Genomic DNA, 18180 nt, shown 5'->3' with positions numbered 1-18180 from the left:
CAAACCTAACCTCACTATTTTGACAGGTACTGGTCCTGTTGTTTACGTCTCGGACTTAGAATTTTTTTGATCCAAATTAAATCTGCATATTTCACGATGTTGAAGACATTCCGTACATTCCGCATTCGAATATTGATAATTATCGATAAGTTTAGGTAATTAACGATTCGAAAATCCAAAGAATGATAGAAGTATCTCAAAATTAAAATGAAGTCGTCTGTAAGCAGTACCTGTCAAAAGTCGTGTGTGACGTCACTGTGCAATGGAGTATAGGGAAGCAATTTCTTATTATGGACCCCCAGGGGGTCTACTATAGGGTGAATTAAATCAGAATTTGAAATGTTAATTTCAACGAACTACGTCGAGGAGCAGAACTTGGTATTAGATATCAATCAGAATGAATTATTGGCAGTGGTTGGTTTTCAACCCGCCATTGCCGGCATCCAGGCGCAATCGTATATGCGCAAACAGCCAGCATGAGTTAGCCAGAAATTTGTATGGCGTAAAACATCTAACGCGGGTTTTCTCAAAATTAGGAACTTTTCATGAAAAACTATTTGGTTCCGGTTATGTAGGAAGGTGTCCGCTACTACGCCTACTAAATATTTTTTCGATAAAGGTGCTTAATTTTGAGAAATCGAACCTTAGATGCCTTTCGCCATACTGATTTCAGAAAGTTAACTCCTAGTGTGCCGCTGTAAGCACACTCCAAGTGGGGGATACATGATTATGTTAAAAAAATACTCCTTATGACAGGAAGAGCGAAATTCCGCTACTAGGGGGTCCACTTTTGCGCATTTTACCCTATTAGAGTTAAATTTTGCAATCAAAATATTTTTTAAAATTATTGAACATATATCTCTGTATCTGGCATCCCTGTTCATTACGATGATTCTGTCAAAGCTGTTAGTACTGTGTGCTCGCCACCGGATCCCCGAAGCGCTAGTGTGCAGTTGTTTATTTTTAACGCGTTTTGTTTTGACCGATGCTTCACAGGTACATCAAATTGTATGGGATGAAATTTTCCAAGGAGGATCACATCAAATTCGTGAAGCTGCTCCTGGAGCTTATCAGCATTCCGAACTTGGAACCGGACAAGGTCAATAAATTTTGTTATGCAATTACCAGTCTATTGAGGTGAGTTTCTGAATGTAATGAGGCGTTGTAAATACCTAAACGAATTCTTATTGCTTCTAGGAAACCGGAGTGGCTGAGCCCTGATGACATCCAAATTGATTGGCGACCGCTCTATAAACTGTGCAACTTGATTTCCAATAAAAATTGCAGCAAGGGTGATTTATATCGTTATTTTGCGTAAGTATCCTATTGTCATGTTTAGAATAGATAGCTTTGATTCCGTGTGTCACATCATCCGTTCAGATGGGATTCGAAGAAGAAGTCCGCGAACATGTCTCCTTTGGCGATGTTGCTCAAAGCAGCTAGCGAGATGGGTTACGATGTTTCCTCCTTTCTCACTGATTACAATACCGGAGTTGAGGATTCGCTGTGAGTTCGGGAATTTTGTTTTCATTTGTAATGGATTTTTCCTAGGGTAGTTAACCGTACGGTGATTGTGAGGGTGTCATCATCATACTTCATGGTTCGGATCATTCATCTCTGATTGAAATGGTTGATGGAAAATTCTCAGATAATGAATAGTACGTACCTGAATGAAAAAAGCTTGAAAGCTCATAATGAGATAAGAATGATGGATGAATGTTATTGTAAGATATGCATAGGAGTAGGATGCAATTGCAATAGAGTACCTTTCATATTATTGACGCTCAACGAATGAATTTGAGCAAGCAAAAAAAAAATCAAAATAATATGAACTTTGCAGATTGGAATAAGAATACTACATTCTGTAATTTCCATAAATTCCACGCAAATAAAAATAATGCATATGAATTGGTTTCCTACCCACTGCTGCAGCATCCATTCACTAACCAGAAATTTTTATGACGAAAGACATCTAACGCAGGCTTTCTTAGAAGTAAGAAGGTGTCTACTTCTGTGCTGTAAGCACATTTATGACTATGAGGTCAATTCATTTAAACTAAACCGTAGCAAACAGAAAAAAAGGATATATGTTTTACACAATCATGGGGCGATCTTTCCTGTGCGCTTCATATCTATTGCATTTCTAGAATAAAAACTGATTTATCACGCATAATAAAATAATCAATTGCATCATTTATTGTTACAGATCATTGGAAACAAATCTACAGTTTGTAGTCCAGTACTGCGCCCCGTAAGTCGATTTGAATAACATAGGTTCTCGATTGATTAACCGATAAACAACAATAAATAAATGTTCTTCCTTTCGACAGGTATTTCCCCCGGTCCGCAACGCAGGAAATTCTCGATGAGCTGCTACCCAAATTGCAGCCCCTGGATACGGGCAAAAGTTTCGACACGTTCGGAATGTTACACATTTTTCTGAGCTGCGAGCACGACTACGACTTGTGGTTCGACAAATTTATGGTAATATGGGACGCGTACCACAACCCACCGTGGAGCATGGACATGATGACCATCTTTGCAACTGTTGGGTTCAAGAACATTGGCTACATCGACTGGGAACCCTATATTCCAACTATGTTTGCCCGGATTCTGCGATCGATCGATTTCCCCGTCAGCTACAAGAGTACGAAAAGCTCCAAATTGCAAGGTTTGGCACCACAGACGGTGGCCACCTGGATTGTAGCGGCACTGGGTCCGAAAAGTTCCGCTCAGCAGTATTTGAGCAAATTCATGGCTACGATCGAATCCTATCTGCATCCGGCCAATATGGGCAAGTGGGTCTCGATGCTGGGCGAGATACTGATCCTGCTGCCTAAATACTTTTTCGATCGTTTAGTTTTGGAAAGGTATCGAAAGCACCCCTACAGAAAGCCTATTCCGGAAAGCCACAAACTGACCGAGGAATGTATTACGGCATTTGTGGAGTGCATGAAACCAGTAGCATTTCAAGCGATGTATTCTCGCATCAATCCTCAGGACGTGGGCAAGGTTTTCCAACACTTGGCCGATTTACGACCGGAACTGATAATTCCTTCTATCATCGACCGGGTTTATGCTAGTTTAGATTCACTGACAGAACCGCATAAAATGACTGCCGCACTGCAAAGTCTGATTAGTGTATCGAGGGCTCTCGTTTCCGCACATAATGGCTACACCGAAGGGCGAAATCATGTGATACCTATTTTCTTCGCGACCCTTCCGGGAATTGATCCGAATGATTTTAAAAAGACATCCATAACATTCCATTTTTTGACCTCTATTTCGTTCCTGATACCGATCACGGACTGCTCGAAGGCGGGACTTTACCATGAGCTTACAGACAATGAGCGTCTGCTGTGCGAACAGACAGCTGATTTCGAGGATTTTGTGTTGCAGTACATGGATAGGATTTTCTTACTCATCGAAAGCAGCTCGGTGGATAATATTCGCATGGAGCAATCCGATGCGGATAATATGCGATCCAAGATGGAATCGATTTCGGAAGCACTGGTTCAGGCATGTACGCACGGTATCTTAGGGCAGTGCTCCAGAGAGATCCTGAACTCGGCATCAAAGAAATTGAACGACTTTGTCAAAACGCGCTTGCTCGAACCAAAAGTAGCAGGACAGCTGGTTGGATGTTTAGTGCGTGTATTTTCCAGGATCCACGGTAAGGAAGTGATTCGGTCATTGATGCCTTATGTGCTGCAAACAATAGAGCGATACATAGAAGACCATGAAGACATAGCCGAAGCGGAGAAAATGAGCGATGAAATGCTTTACTACTTACTGCTGTTTACAAATCTGATGCGAGGGGATCCTGGCGAGATCGTCAAATACGTGGATGATGCTTTGCCGATTCTGGATCAAATACTTAAATTCAAGTGCAAGCAAGCGAATCGGTACGGATCTCAACTGATAGCGAATTTGATGAGCAATTTATCTACAATGCAGACATTGGATGTGAAAAATAGTCCTGAGAGCTTCGAAAAGCCTCTATCGGAATTTCTACCCATTAGAAGCTGGGGCGAAAAGATGGCATGCGATGGGAAGATCGATTGGTGCTTCCCGGGGGAAGTATCGCTCAAAGTGTGTGAGAAGTTAATTCATCGTTATTTAGTTCCGATTTTGCACAACTTTGAAAAACATTGCAACGAGGAAACGGAATTGAGCCGCGACGATATCAACAGGGATGTGACAATAATACAATCGCTGATAAGGTGTTCAAACTTCCTTCCGAACTGGGATGATGAGGATCCTTTGATATTGCTGGAAACATGTATTGATCGATTGGAGATGAAGTATCATGTAACGAGGGGCTTCGATGATCTGATCATCAAAATGCCGGACGGAGGAAATGTTCGAAAGGCTATTATAAAGTCTCTTAGTGTGTTGCAACGTCATATCCTTCTCAAATCGGAAGACGATATAAAATCGCTTAAATCCATTCTCTTGGTGTACGAAAAGATTTATATTCGAAAGCATGCCAACAGCCCGTTTGATAACCAAGTGAAAAACTTCAACAACACCAAAAAGTTTCAAACATACAAGCTCACCCGGTACAAACGGGACGTTCGAGCAGTGGTCGCAACTAGGGTCATTATGCAACAGGACTGTCGCGATGAGGTAGATCAACCGTTGTTCTCCGCTACCCATTTGGAGGTGATGATGAACCTGCTGGAACTGTCCACGTCGCACTACAGCAGTGTGCGTGCCTCGGCTCAAAGTAAACTCTTCTCAATGCTGACCACGTTCTCGTTCAGTTACCGATTTCTGGCGGACAAAATCGTGGAACATCTGCAGATGGATTCCAATGAAAAGCATGAGCAGTTCAAAGGTGAGTTATAATTAAGGTTTTAGAATCACAATGGTCACTGCTGTACCTACTCGCGTTCTCGAGGGTTTTTCGTTTTTTTATTCAGTGAGCAAACCATCTTATCCATCTTCCTTGTGTCAGTTGTATCATAATCGATATCCACTTTTAAAGAGAGTTGTACATTTTGGCTACATCTTTAGCCTTGACCTTCGGTTCAGGTCAGATTCGTATCGACTTAAATTATTTATCTGTTATTGAAGCTTCGTCGCCACGAGCTGTTGGTCCAGCCTCTACTGCGACATCAAGCTGATTTCCAATTCAGCGCTTGCTTACAGATAGCGTCTCCGCGCTCTATCGTAATGGCCGACCAGCATCTAGGTATTTATGTTCTCGAATTTCTGTTGATATCGGTTTTTGATGGCAGCGTCGATGGAGCTCGGCATTCGAGATACAGCTGTGAGACTATCAGACCAGAATTTTCAGAGGTAATATCCTGCTAGAGTCGCTAGCGAGACTGAACGTGTTCCTGTTGAACGAGGGGCAGGTATCCGCGCTTAGAGGTCCGAGAGGTGAGTCATGTATCGATGTGACTTTCTGCAGTGTGGGATCGACGGCAGACCCTGAATCAGGGACGTGAATGGTTGACATTTCTTTTTACCATTCATTCTTCCACGCAATAACAGAAAAACAAAACCACGGCAGCCGCAGCAGCCACGGCAAGCAGACGACAGTCAGCTCATGTTTTTTTTTAAATTTTTCTTCCCACAATTAATGTTTTCGTACAATAATTTCACAACGTAAAAACGTTTCTGGTGGGAAATATTCATTTCGTTACTCCTTTCTCATTTTAGAGGTAAGAACGAATAAATAAGTACCTACGGATAGCACACCTTCTAGGCTTTGCGGCACATGTAATTAAACTTGATTATGTGCTGCTTGCGCTGCGCACGAGCGGAAACAAAAAATCTCATGCAAATGCTGACCGCACGCCGGCACGACTTTAACGTAACGTCAGTTGGCATGCACACACCATTCTAGTCGGACGCGTTTTTCACTTCTTTCGTCACATTAGCAGTCCGTTGAAAATAATCGGGGTGTACGTAAAAATACGCTTGTTATAGATTTTAGTGTTCTTCCAATTCGTCCAGATGCTAGCAAAGTGAAGTTGTTTCTGGACAACGAGATAAAACTTCAATATAGTGATGTTAAAAGCATACAGTTGCATAATGCGCGCAACTGTGTGCTGATCGAAATGATTTCTAAAGAAATTGTGTCGCGCTACCAAGCGGATCACAATTGGAAGCGAACAATGCTTTGTGATAATTGTGAGTTTCGTATACCCGTATATGTTGATTGCCATGCGGTGACCGTTCGGGTGCATGATCTACCTTCGTCGGTAAATCACTCCACCATAGCCGACTTCATGTTGAAGTTCGGAGAGGTTATTTCGATAAGAGACGAAATGTGGAAACACTACTTTCCTGGAATACCAAACGGCGTACGAGTGTTACGGATGAATTTGCTACAGCATATTCCGTCGTTCATCACTATCGAAAATGAAACTACAATGGTGACATACTTGAATCAGCCCAAATCCTGTCGGCAATGTGGCCATCCGGTCCATCGGGGAAAGAAATGTCATGAGTCATTCGCGACCGAGAATAAAACACCTTCCACACCATCAACATCGAAACCAAGCGACGAATATTGTTCACTCAGGCTGATTTCCCTCCGATTACCAACGAACTGCAAACACCATCAACAATCGAAACGAACGAATCTACTGTTGAAGAACTGTTTTTTTTTTTTTTTTTTTTTTTCCTTAAAAAAAACAAAAAAAAAAAAAAAAAAAACGAATGGACCGACGTAGACGACAATATATCGAGCTCATCTGCCGACTACAATGAGGTGACGCACAAGCGGCGACGAGCAAAGCGAAAGGATGAAAGTGAAACCACAGACAAACAGACATAACACATTGAACATCCACTCATCAAATTCATCGTCGTTTAAACACTAACGACATCTGTTGATTTCAGTTAGTTAGGCAAATCACTAACCAGATGGCGGTAGTGAGCAAACGTCAAACTAGAGCAAAACCGATGTGTGCGCCACGAGTGATCGATTGGTCAACTAATGATTATTTGAATTGACCAGTAAATCAGTGAACGATGGAAATTTGACAAGTGTTATGTCTGTTTGTCTGTGGTGAAACCAAAAAAGTTTGTAGTAGCCAGTGTTCCTCAAACACGGTTCAGAATGATAGAATTTCAAATGTTGGGCGAAAAGAAAAAATTACGTTCATGAAAAATAAAAGCGGGACGGGATATACCAGAAAATGGTAAATTTCACTTGGATTTTGGCTCTGTAAAGCTGGGTACGGCGAGTGAGCCTTTAAATAAACGAATTGAGTAAAAAAAAACGACTTTAACGTAGCAGCAAACAAACAGTTTGCCTTATAGCGTTAGCGTTAGCGTTGTTACGGTATACTTCGTAGATTGGACACTAGTGATACTCATGTTTCTTATGGAATCCTTATCCAGATTGCTATCGGAAATCAAGGTGGGAATTACCCTTGATTCCAATCTAAGAAAAAATGCATAATCATGAGGATTACTACTCCCGGCCACGCCCATCTTTACCGTAACTAGGGAAATAATAGGAAAGGAAATGTTGATGTAGAACTTACTTAACGAGAGGCCCCCGACTTGGCGACGCACTCATAAGTTCTACGGAGTTGGTGGTTGGGTAGGGTAAGGTAGGTTATGGAGGTTTGCCTCAAGCTGGCAATTCGACCAACAGACTATGTTGTTTACCTGTTTTTATTTAAACTCTTGCCAGTCGGCTGTCGAAAGAGTATGCTAATATCGATTTTATTTACAGTTTATTCTTTAAGCAATTTACAGGCGATTTCTTAACCTCAATCTATCAACAACTATCCGTTGAACAAATCTAAATTTACCAAATTTGTACTTTCTGCTCAGTGAGCAAAACGATTCTTCTAGGGACCGACCGATGATTCTACTAACCGCACAAAGTAGAACATAATTTTCGATGACCGGCCGATCGTTCTGCTTATTAAAAAAAATAACCACTGGGCGCGAATTGAATCTTCACTTACTACTAATTATTGTCGGCGTAGCACCAAATTAAAATTTGGAAGTATGGACTTCCGAACCGAACTTTCTTCCAAAGTTTTATCTGTCAAACTAAACTAAGCGTTATTTAGCGCTTCTTTGGGTGAATACAATGCACTATTTCCAAAGACGGGTATTTTACTTGTATCTTGAGAAAAATCTATCTTCGGTAGAAAATGTCTACTAACTCTGTACCGGATAGACAATAATTTACGCAACCGCATATAGCAGAACATAATTTCGTCGGTCGGCCGATCGTTCTGCTAACCGAACAAAGCAGAACAAAATTTTCGAAGACCGGCCGATCTTTCTGCTTACTGAAGAAAACACGACTGAACGCGAACTGAATTTTCACTTTTGTTTTGTATTTCGAACTTAATTTAATCAAAATATAATGATGCCTATACGTTCACACTGCTTAATAAATGTTAAACTGCGTTGCAACAATAGAAGAAATGAAAACAGTAATAAAATAAAAGGGTGAATGATACTTAGCTTTTCCGTGCATGATACTTAGCTTTTCCAAACAAAAGATAAAAGATACCATTTTTTCAGGAATACAAGCATCAGTTTAGCTTGGTATACTATGAACTCCGCGGTTGCTAACATCCGAAGCACCAGCTTTGGAATCTCCAGAGAAGAACTTCATAAGTCGCCGGACAAGATTCTCCAATAATTTACATAAACTCCAGTAATCTATTCATGAAATACTAAATTAATCGTTCACCTGGGATCTCTGGCTTGACCGCTATCCATTCCCTAGCACCACCGTTTCTCTCCACCAACTCATATGCACTTCATATACATTGGAGGATTGTATGTCATACCCCAGAAACCCATTGCCCAGAAAGTGATTCCCCAGAAATTAATTCCCCTGAATGCACTATTCCCTAGAAAACCATTCCCCAGAATACCACAATCCCCAGAAAGACATTCCCCAGAATGCCCCCATCCCCCGAAAGACATTCCCCAGCATACCATACCCCAGAATGCACCATTTCCTAGATTTAACTAAATACCACAAAAAAACTTCGTATTAATACTAAATATGAACGGGGCTACTCGTTTGGCATAAGTCCATTTGGTATAAGTGCGTTTGGAATTATGCCATTCGGCATAAGAACCATTTGACATAACGACCGTTTGACAAGAAAAATAGTCATAATGATTTTAGAGACATTTAGCATAACGACCATTTGGTATAATGACAATTTGGCATACAAATTGAAAAATTCATAAAAACTCTAGGCAAAAGCTATGTAATACTGGGTAAATTTAAATTTAATTTTTTTAAATGAAGAAATGATTTGCTAATTTGCCTTATTTAAATTTAATTTTTTTAAATGAAGAAATGATTTGCTAATTTGCCTCCAGAAAAATTGTAATTTTAGAAAAAAAACTGTCCAAATGCGTACATACTTTGAATGGAAGAATGATCTACTCATTAGATTTCTTCCAACCAAATGCGTGCATGCTTTCTCGTTATAAGGAGCAATCGTGAGCTTTGAAAGATGGAATCATCAGGTCATTTATCTTATTCGGTTCGTATGCGTAGAAAAGAAATCATATACATTTCGACTTTTGCGATCTTCTAGTCTTCTGCCTTCTTTCGGAAGAAGGCGTACTTTTGAAGCGGTAATTTACTCTTTTGCCCTTTTCAGGGCAAATGCATGCTTTTAAAGAAGTCATCTACTCTTGCCTTTTTTAGGGCAAATGCATACTTTTAAAGAAGGGGTTATCTACTCTTTTGCATTATCCCGGGCAAATGCGTACTTAAAAAAAATGAGTCATTTAGTCTTTTGCCTTTTTCCGGGCAAATGCATACTTTTGAAGAAGTAATTATCTACTCGTTTGCCTTTTTTTCGGGCAAACGCATACTTTTAAAGAAGGAGTCATCTACTCTTTGGCATTATCTCGGGCAAATGCGTACTTTAAAAAATTAGGCATTTATTTTTTTAACTTTTCCGGGCAAATGCATACCTTTGAAGAAGTAGTTATCTACTCGTTTGACTTTTTCTGGGCAAACGCATACTTTTAAAGGAGTCATCGACTTCTAAGAATGGAAATCATATATTCTTACGACCCATTGCATTTGATACTTTTTTCAACGAATATGCCAAATGTTCATTATGCCAAATGGCCTCGAGGTACTCAACAAATTATGCCAAACGCCCTTTAGACATTTAAGTCGTTATGCCAAATGGCATTATACCAAACGGAATTATGCCATATGGTCTTCCTCCAATATGAACAATGAACATAATGAAATATATGCTCCTTGGTATTATATGTGAGCCTTAACAAACAAATCAAATGGGCTCCATTTCGGGCAAATGCGTGCTTCAAAAGAAGGCAGCATATGTCGTTTTGCCTTATTCCGGGAAATGCGTGCTTCAATATAAGTATTTTGAATAGAAATATAGTATCTGGTATTTCTAATTTATAGAAATGACAGCGGAAGACATAGTTTTTTAGACTGATATCTTTTTCTGGGGAACGGGTCATTCTGGGTTTTTGGTTTCTGGGGAATGGGTCATTCTAGGGATTTCTTTTCGGGGAAATAGTACATTCTAGGGAATATCATTCTAGAGAATTGGTCGTTCTGGGAAATGGAATTCTGGGAAATACCATTCTGGGGAACTGATTCTGGGGATTGGTATTCTGGGCATTGACCTACAACCCATTGGAGAACTAAATTTGCACTCAATCTATTTCTTCGGAATCTGTGAGAGAAAAATCACTTGCTTTAAGGTTCCCCCAAACACACGGGATGCGACAGTCGCGACGCGATTCTATCGCTTGGCGACAGCGATTCTGTCGCCACTGGTATGGAAGCGTAAATAGAACATTGCCGGCAGCGATCGAACGATAGAATTGCGGCGACTAGTTGTCGTCGTCGCGGCGATGAAATCGCTTAGGTCTGGGGAAGCCTTTAAGGGGAACAATTCTTGTCTCGGCACATATTCCACATGCTTCACTTGTAGAATGTTAGCACTCGCGTATCCGGAAGGAATGATATAAAGAAAATACAAGTTTTAAAAGAAAAGAAAAAAAAAAACGTTTTGAATTAAGGCCTCTTACGGTGTCATTCAAAATGGCTACCCTGCGGCTCACCAACACAATCTTACAATTACCCACCTCCTCACTGCGAATAGCACCGATCACATTAGTTTTATTATAAAAAACCAAACCTGACCACCATTTCACAAGAAAAAGTATCAGAACTAAGTTTGAACCTAAACCTACTTATTGACAAAATAATCGAATCATTTAGGGTCTGTCTCATTTGGAGAATTAAACTGAAATTAAACTTAAAAGTGACATTTCAATAATTATCAAATAACCCTGCTCGCAGAGCAAGATTACTTTTGACAGATATCGAATCATTTTGCATCGATGTCTTATTGGAATTGCTGGGTAGCACCAGCCATTCTTATGACTGGGTTATTTGCTAATTTTCGAACTGTCACTTTTAAGTTTAATTCTCCAAATGAGACAGACCCTTAGTGCACATTTGGCATCGATTCAATGAAAATAAAACCAAGTGAAAAAAATTCCTCTTCCCACCGCGCATGCCAACGACGTCGTCGGTTGCTCGTCGTCGGCAGCGTCGTATCAACAAACAGTTTGCCTTATCGGCAAAAAAATGTCACGATGTCGCGTACATTTTTTTGGCAAACTGTTTCGGTTTGTTTGGTGCATGAAATTTGACTGGATAAAATGTAAATATTCGCATAATCAGAGTGTTTTCTTAAGGGTCTGTCTCAATTGGATAATTAAAATGAAATTAAACTCAAAAGTGACATTTCAATAATTATCAAATAACCCTGCTCGCAGAGCAAGATTACTTTTGACAGATATCGAATCATTTTCCATCGATGTCCTATTGGAATTGTTGGGTAGCACCAGCCATTCTTATAACGGGGTGATTTTTTAATTTTCGAACTGTCACTTTTAAGTTTAATTCTCCAAATGAGACAGACCCTTAAAAGACAGTAACACCGTCTTCTACCTTGAACAGCCTGGCGGAGCATCCGTTTCAGTTCCTTACTGATGTTCTGCCTTGCGTTCGCGAACTCGATGATATCATCGAGTTGCTCGGCGACCACCCGCATCCCGGGTAGTGGCCCGCCGACCGTGCTAATAGGGCTATACCCTGTCACTGCTGGGGAGACTCCGGTGCTGCTAGTTGCAGCCTCCGTTACTCCGCACTCCGCCTCTCTGGGAGGAGACCTCACCAAACCCCCCTTGGTCTACTACTTCCATGCTTAACGCATCGTCAAAAGAATTATTTGGTTTTGCTCCCATTGTAAATGGGTCCTCCTTGTGGCTGCCGTCGAATCCTACTGGAGTAGTCGCCTTTAATGATCCCATTGTTATCTTTGCATGCCTTACGACATGCAGGAAGGCCATGCAAGGGTTGACACTCACGTGTTCAGAGCCAGATCAGCGCAAGACCAGCAGAAAAGTCATCTGAGCCTACTCCCATCCAGCAGGCAAAGCTTGGTGGCAGGATTGGACAGCGTGCTACAAGGCCCGCCACGGTTTTAGGGGACGGAAGACAGCATAATCTTTAGCCCACTCGCCGTTTCAGGTCAGTGTCACCTGGCTCTACTAAGAGAGTAGAATGTCAAACTGCCAGCCCTCGCTTTCACAATATTACGATATCCAAGACAAGGTCCGTTAACACGCGGCCATAATCAGAATGCCATAATCAGGATCTCGCTGGCCAATTGGCACTCCTTGGGCTCCTGTGCGCTTTAAGCGGCACACAGTCGCTTTGATAGGGCCTTCTCGCGGACACATGTAGCTTTTTGTAGAGTGAAGAGCTGTGAAGGATGACTAATGTGATGCATACAGGATAGTGATGACTAGGACCAACAGCACACCATCTGAAAAGTCCCCGGAGATGTTAGCCAGGATCGTCGAAGGGTTGTTTCGGAAGCATGACTCATCGGACTGGCCCGTTACACCGTACGAGTCAGTTGACGTGGTATCGCTAGTGACTAACGACGCTGCAGGAAAACTTAAGTTGCACAAGGCACCGGATGGAATCCTAAACCTAGTCCTTAAACATGCGATTCTTGCTAATCCGAGTATGTTTAGGAGTTGCTTCCAACGATGCCTAAGAATACAGACCATTATGCCTGCTCGACACAACTGATAAGTTGTTGGAGAGAGTGATCCTGAATCGGTTTGTCGGTTTAGTTTTGGGTCATTTGACCGAATGCCGTTTAGCCGAATAGTTGAAATACGTTTCCTTGTTAAGTGAGTAGTAAGGTTAAGTGAGAAGTAGTAAGGAGGAGTTATGGATTTTATACAGGCTCGGGCGAGAGAGCGCAAACGCGTTTGTGAAATGTCGGAATCAGTAACAGTGTTTAGGAATGGGCGTTTTTCGGAAAAATATCGATACTGCCTTATCGATGTTTTTGTTATCGAAATATCGATGCCGAAAAATATCGGCGTTGAAACATTGATATTCCGATATATCTATACGCCCAAAAAATTAAAGGCACAAAAAAAAAATTAATAAAAAAAAAAATAAAAAATAAAAAATGAAAACTTTTGATTTTTTTATTTTAGATCATCGAATCACACATCTAAGATTCGCTGTTTCAAAGAGATTGTGCCTAATGTGCTAAATTCTTACTTTAAAAAAATCGAAATCCGATATCAGCTACAAAAAATCGATAAGGTACCCCGGGGCAAGTGGGACCTAAAAAAACGCTAGTTCAGCAAAATCGTTAACGTATACTTAGAAAACAGGGTATTTCAGGACATTAGCCACGGATACATCATTATATGCTTCCGTTGTTGAAGTGTAGACGTGTTGTAAGCCATTTATTCAGTTACAAAAATATTGGTAGTGACATAAATAAATTTACCTGTGGGACCCACTTACCCCTTCAAACGGGGCAAGTGGGACCTATTCTGCTTTATACTGTCGAACTAATTTGAAGAATGTAGATATAATGTTCATGTTATTTCTGAGTCGTAGTATTTCAGATCATGAATGGAGGTTTATTGCTTGTCAGACTTTTGTTTTTGCAAAAAGAAAGGGATTACAATGTTAGCAAATATGAAAACAAGACAACGGCTGGTTTACTGTTTAATTGGCTATTGTCTGGCTTTCCATTAGCTTTCTTTCTTGCCAAATGTTCAATCAAAGGTAATTGCCTATTTCCGGGGATTAAACCACCCGACTTGGACGTTAATTTACAATGTTATGAAAACTCATATGTGAATATGTACGTTATGTGGAAGATATTGATTTGGAAAATGTATTGGAGGTAACCACTTTCCCTTCGATGGGACTCGAATCCATGACTCTACAGTACGCTAGACTGGTGCTTTAACCAACTAAGCTACGAAGGACCTCCGTCGGCCTTCGCAACCTAGCGGCTACTGAACGAGCTCGAGATTCCCAAATTGGACGCATAGTCGAGTGTTGCGAGTGATTTGACTACTATTTGATACGAGTTTTCAACCCTCAGCAACCCGTTTTTGATTGAATCGAAAAAGTGTTTGCGATTGGATCCACCGTTCGGAATTTACGTTCTCCGGTTTTGGGCCACCGTATTTCCCGATTGCTGCTACGCTCACATCCGCAGCTCACGATCTCGTTATCATTTGTTCTTTACCCGGTCTGTTGTTGTAGAATCCATCCGTTTGTTGTACTTTTTTCTTCTTTCCAGCTGTAAAATCTTCGGTAGGCTTCCTTACCAGGGTAGCTTCCTTCTTCATGCTGACACTATGCAGCGGAATAAAAATACAAAAGGCCGAATAGACCAAACGGCACACTGTATTTGAGTCGTTACGCCAAATGGCCTCGAGATAGCTAACACATTATGTTAAATGGTCGTTATGCTAAATGGTCTCGAGGTACCTAACACATTATGCCAAATGGCATTCAGACATTCAAATCTTTAATTTATTTATTGTCGTCAATCATAATTGTAGACCTATTTACATTTGTATTCTTAACTATTCTAAATAACATTAAATAATGTTGATACTGTTTAAACTTATTGTAAAGTGTCATTAGCTTATAATACGAGAGAAGATCTGTTTCAGCTGTGTTTTGGACATCGATAAGTCAATAGTGTCACAATGTTTATTATAAGTGATCATCATTTGATTCATTGGGCCATTTTTGCATAGTTTGTTCGATGATAATTTACGGAGAATATTTGACGATGTCGTAAAGATCGTAATGGAACATAAAAATTAAGTTTTGATAATAGCTCCGTTGAGTCAATTCTGTTTGAAACAATATTGTTTATAAAAGTTACCATTGCTAAATCTCGACGCACTTTCAGTGAATGAATATTGATGAGCTTACAACGAGCTACATATGGTGGCAATGGAAATTCGGTCCACCCTAACTTTCGTAGTGCATATAATAAAAATTGTTTTTGAACTGACTCAATTCTGTTGGCATGAATAGCTGAAAATGGGGACCAAACTATGCTGCAATATTCTAAGATTTGCCTCACATAAGCTGTATATAGTGTTTTTATTGTGTATGGGTCCTGGAAATTGTAACAGAATCGTTTTATAAAACCTAACATGTTGTTGGATTTGCTTACAATTAAGTTATAATGATCGATAAAAGTTAGTTTTGAATACAATATTATTCCCAAATCTCTTACTCTATTGCTTCTTACTACGTTCTGATCATCAAAACTAATATTTGCGCTGAGTATGTTTCGTTTTCTGCTGAAGGTTATTGAGTTGCATTTTTTTTATATTCAACTGTAGAAGACTTTTTTTACACCATGTATGGAATACCAATATTTCATCTTTGAATGTATCGATATCCTCGACAGTTTTGATTTTTAGGAAAAGTTTCATGTCATCTGCATAAATTAAGACATTCAATTTATGAAGCGCAAGAGGGAGGTCATTTACAAATAAAATAAAAGTAACGGACCTAAATGAGATCCTTGAGGAACTCCAGAAGAGGCTTGTATTGGGGTTGATAATTTTCCTTTGAATCTTACAATTTGAACCCGACTTGTTAGATACGATTCAAGCCAATGAAGAAGTTTTGGTTGAATTCCCATCTTCTGCAGTTTGAACAAAAGCATGGGTAAATCAACGCGATCAAAAGCTTTGCTAAAATCTGTGTACAAGGCTTCTACATGGTGACCACTATCCATTGCATCCAAAGAATAATTAACGAATTCTGTTAGATTTGTGGCTGTCGAACGACCTTTAAAGAAACCGTGTTGCTTAGATGTGATTCGATTTTTAATTTGAACAAATATTTTTTCATTAACAATTGCTTCGAACAATTTCGGTATGCAAGATATAAGAGCAATACCACGATAGTTACGAACATTGGATTTTATACCAGATTTAAAACTTGGAACTAAAAATGATTTTTTCCATATTAACGGAAAACATCCTGATTCCAGTGACATGTTGAAAATCCAGAATAATGGAGCAGTAAGTTCAATTGCTAGAGTCTTAATAAACACTGGAGGTATTCCATCGGGTCCGGAGCTCTTAGACCCATCTAGATGTTTCAGGGCATCACAAATTTCGTGTACATTCAGATGGTTGACGCAAACGTCATTTGAAAACTAAGGATAAAAATCGAAAAAGTCGCGATCTCGATCATCTTCTGAGTGGGTAGTGTATACTTCTTTAAAGAAATCGGCAAACAAAATACATATTTCCTCTGGACCATTACCTGTTCTACCATCTAAATAAAGTTTCGATGGAAAATTGGCTGATTTTAATTTAGTTTTCACATAGCTGAAAAAATGTTTTGGACTTGTCTTGATTTCACGTTCAGTTTTTAAATTATATTCATTGTATGCGATATTTATAGCACAGTTCAGTTGATCACAAATATTAAGATACTCCTCTAAATAATGTTGAAGATTATGCTTCTTGTAGTTTTTATGTGCTTTCTGCTTGCGATTTTTAAGATTTCTAATATCTCTTGTAAACCAAATTGGATTTTTCGATACAGCATGACTTCTCCGTCTTTTAACCGGCACTTCTTCCATTATTATATTGTGCAATGTGTTATAAAACTTTTCTGTCGCTTTATCAACATTTTGTTCGTTCCTTATAGCAGTTTGCCAATCTATATTCTTCAGTTTATGCTTTATATTTCCGTAGATGACTGATTGATAATCGAAGATTTCTTCAAACTCACATTCGATTGGTATATCATTAACGTGTACAAACAAAGAGAATTCAATTGCTGTGTGGAATACTTCATTTCGCCAAAGAGGAGCTAGTGATTCATTTACACAAAAATCTTCATAACAGTTAGTCAGCAGTAGATCTAGATAACACTTTTGGATATTCTTCACATGATTGATTTGATTTAATCCTAAGTTAGCAATTTTATCGAATACAAAATGCAATAGCTCATTTTCCCCTATGACTGGAAGTAAAATGCTCTCATTGTCACAGTCCGGTATGAAATCTACATTTCTTTGGTTAAAATCACCATATATATGCACTTTTACTTCAGGAGGCAAGCCAGATAAAACATTCTCGGCGATACCAAAAATTTATCATAAATATCTCTGCGAGCATTATTTGGAGGAATATAAACTGAAGCAAAAACATGAGTTTCACCTGAAATTTGTACCTTGGCCCACACTTGTTCAAAATCATTGAATTTATCCGTTTTAATTATTTCTGAATTGAAAATTGTGGATACTGCAACCAAAACACCTCCTCCTGATTTTTTCCAGACCGTTCGTAGTCTCGGTCATCTATGTAAACGTTGTAACTATTACCAAAAACTTTTTTAACACTATCGTCCCAACTTGTTTCAGTCGCTAAAATCACTTTGAAAGATGTACTTAAAACATTATTTTGGATTTCAGTCATTTTAGCAGCGCTTCTCATCCTATTGAAATTTTGACAATATACCGATATCTCCTGAATATTGCTATTTGTAGCACTGTTTTCATTTATTACATTATTAGTGTGATTTTCGCCATCGTCATTAATAATAATACAATCACATATAAAATTAGTCCTATCTGCTTCCTCTATGGAGTGCGTCAGTTCCGGCACACTGACAGGATTGGCGTCTTTCAGTTGCACTTGTTCGGTTTAAATATGTTGGCCGTTCATCAGTAGGGTAGGGGTTCAATACTTCACCTCTCTGAAAATTAATGTATGGCCCATGAGGTCCATACGATCCATTCGTTGATAGCGGTGGTCCCGAAAATTGAAGTTTGGCTGCAG

General features: G+C 39.6%; 1 protein-coding gene across 1 annotated transcript in view; it reads left to right on the top strand.

The window, feature by feature from the left end:
• The window catches only part of LOC134219873 (proteasome activator complex subunit 4A-like), a 29331-nt gene that overhangs the window by 6446 nt on the left and 4705 nt on the right, over positions 1–18180 (top strand). The window contains exons 2-5 of the mRNA XM_062698760.1: positions 997–1137; positions 1198–1314; positions 2207–2251; positions 2331–4840. Coding sequence (XP_062554744.1) covers positions 997–1137; positions 1198–1314; positions 2207–2251; positions 2331–4840 — 2813 coding nt within the window. The remainder of the gene's footprint in view (positions 1–996; positions 1138–1197; positions 1315–2206; positions 2252–2330; positions 4841–18180) is intronic.

The sequence above is a fragment of the Armigeres subalbatus genome, chromosome 3, assembly GCF_024139115.2.
Source record: "Armigeres subalbatus isolate Guangzhou_Male chromosome 3, GZ_Asu_2, whole genome shotgun sequence".
Taxonomy (NCBI): Eukaryota; Metazoa; Arthropoda; class Insecta; order Diptera; family Culicidae; genus Armigeres; species Armigeres subalbatus.
This window is presented reverse-complemented; position numbering and strand designations above follow the sequence as displayed.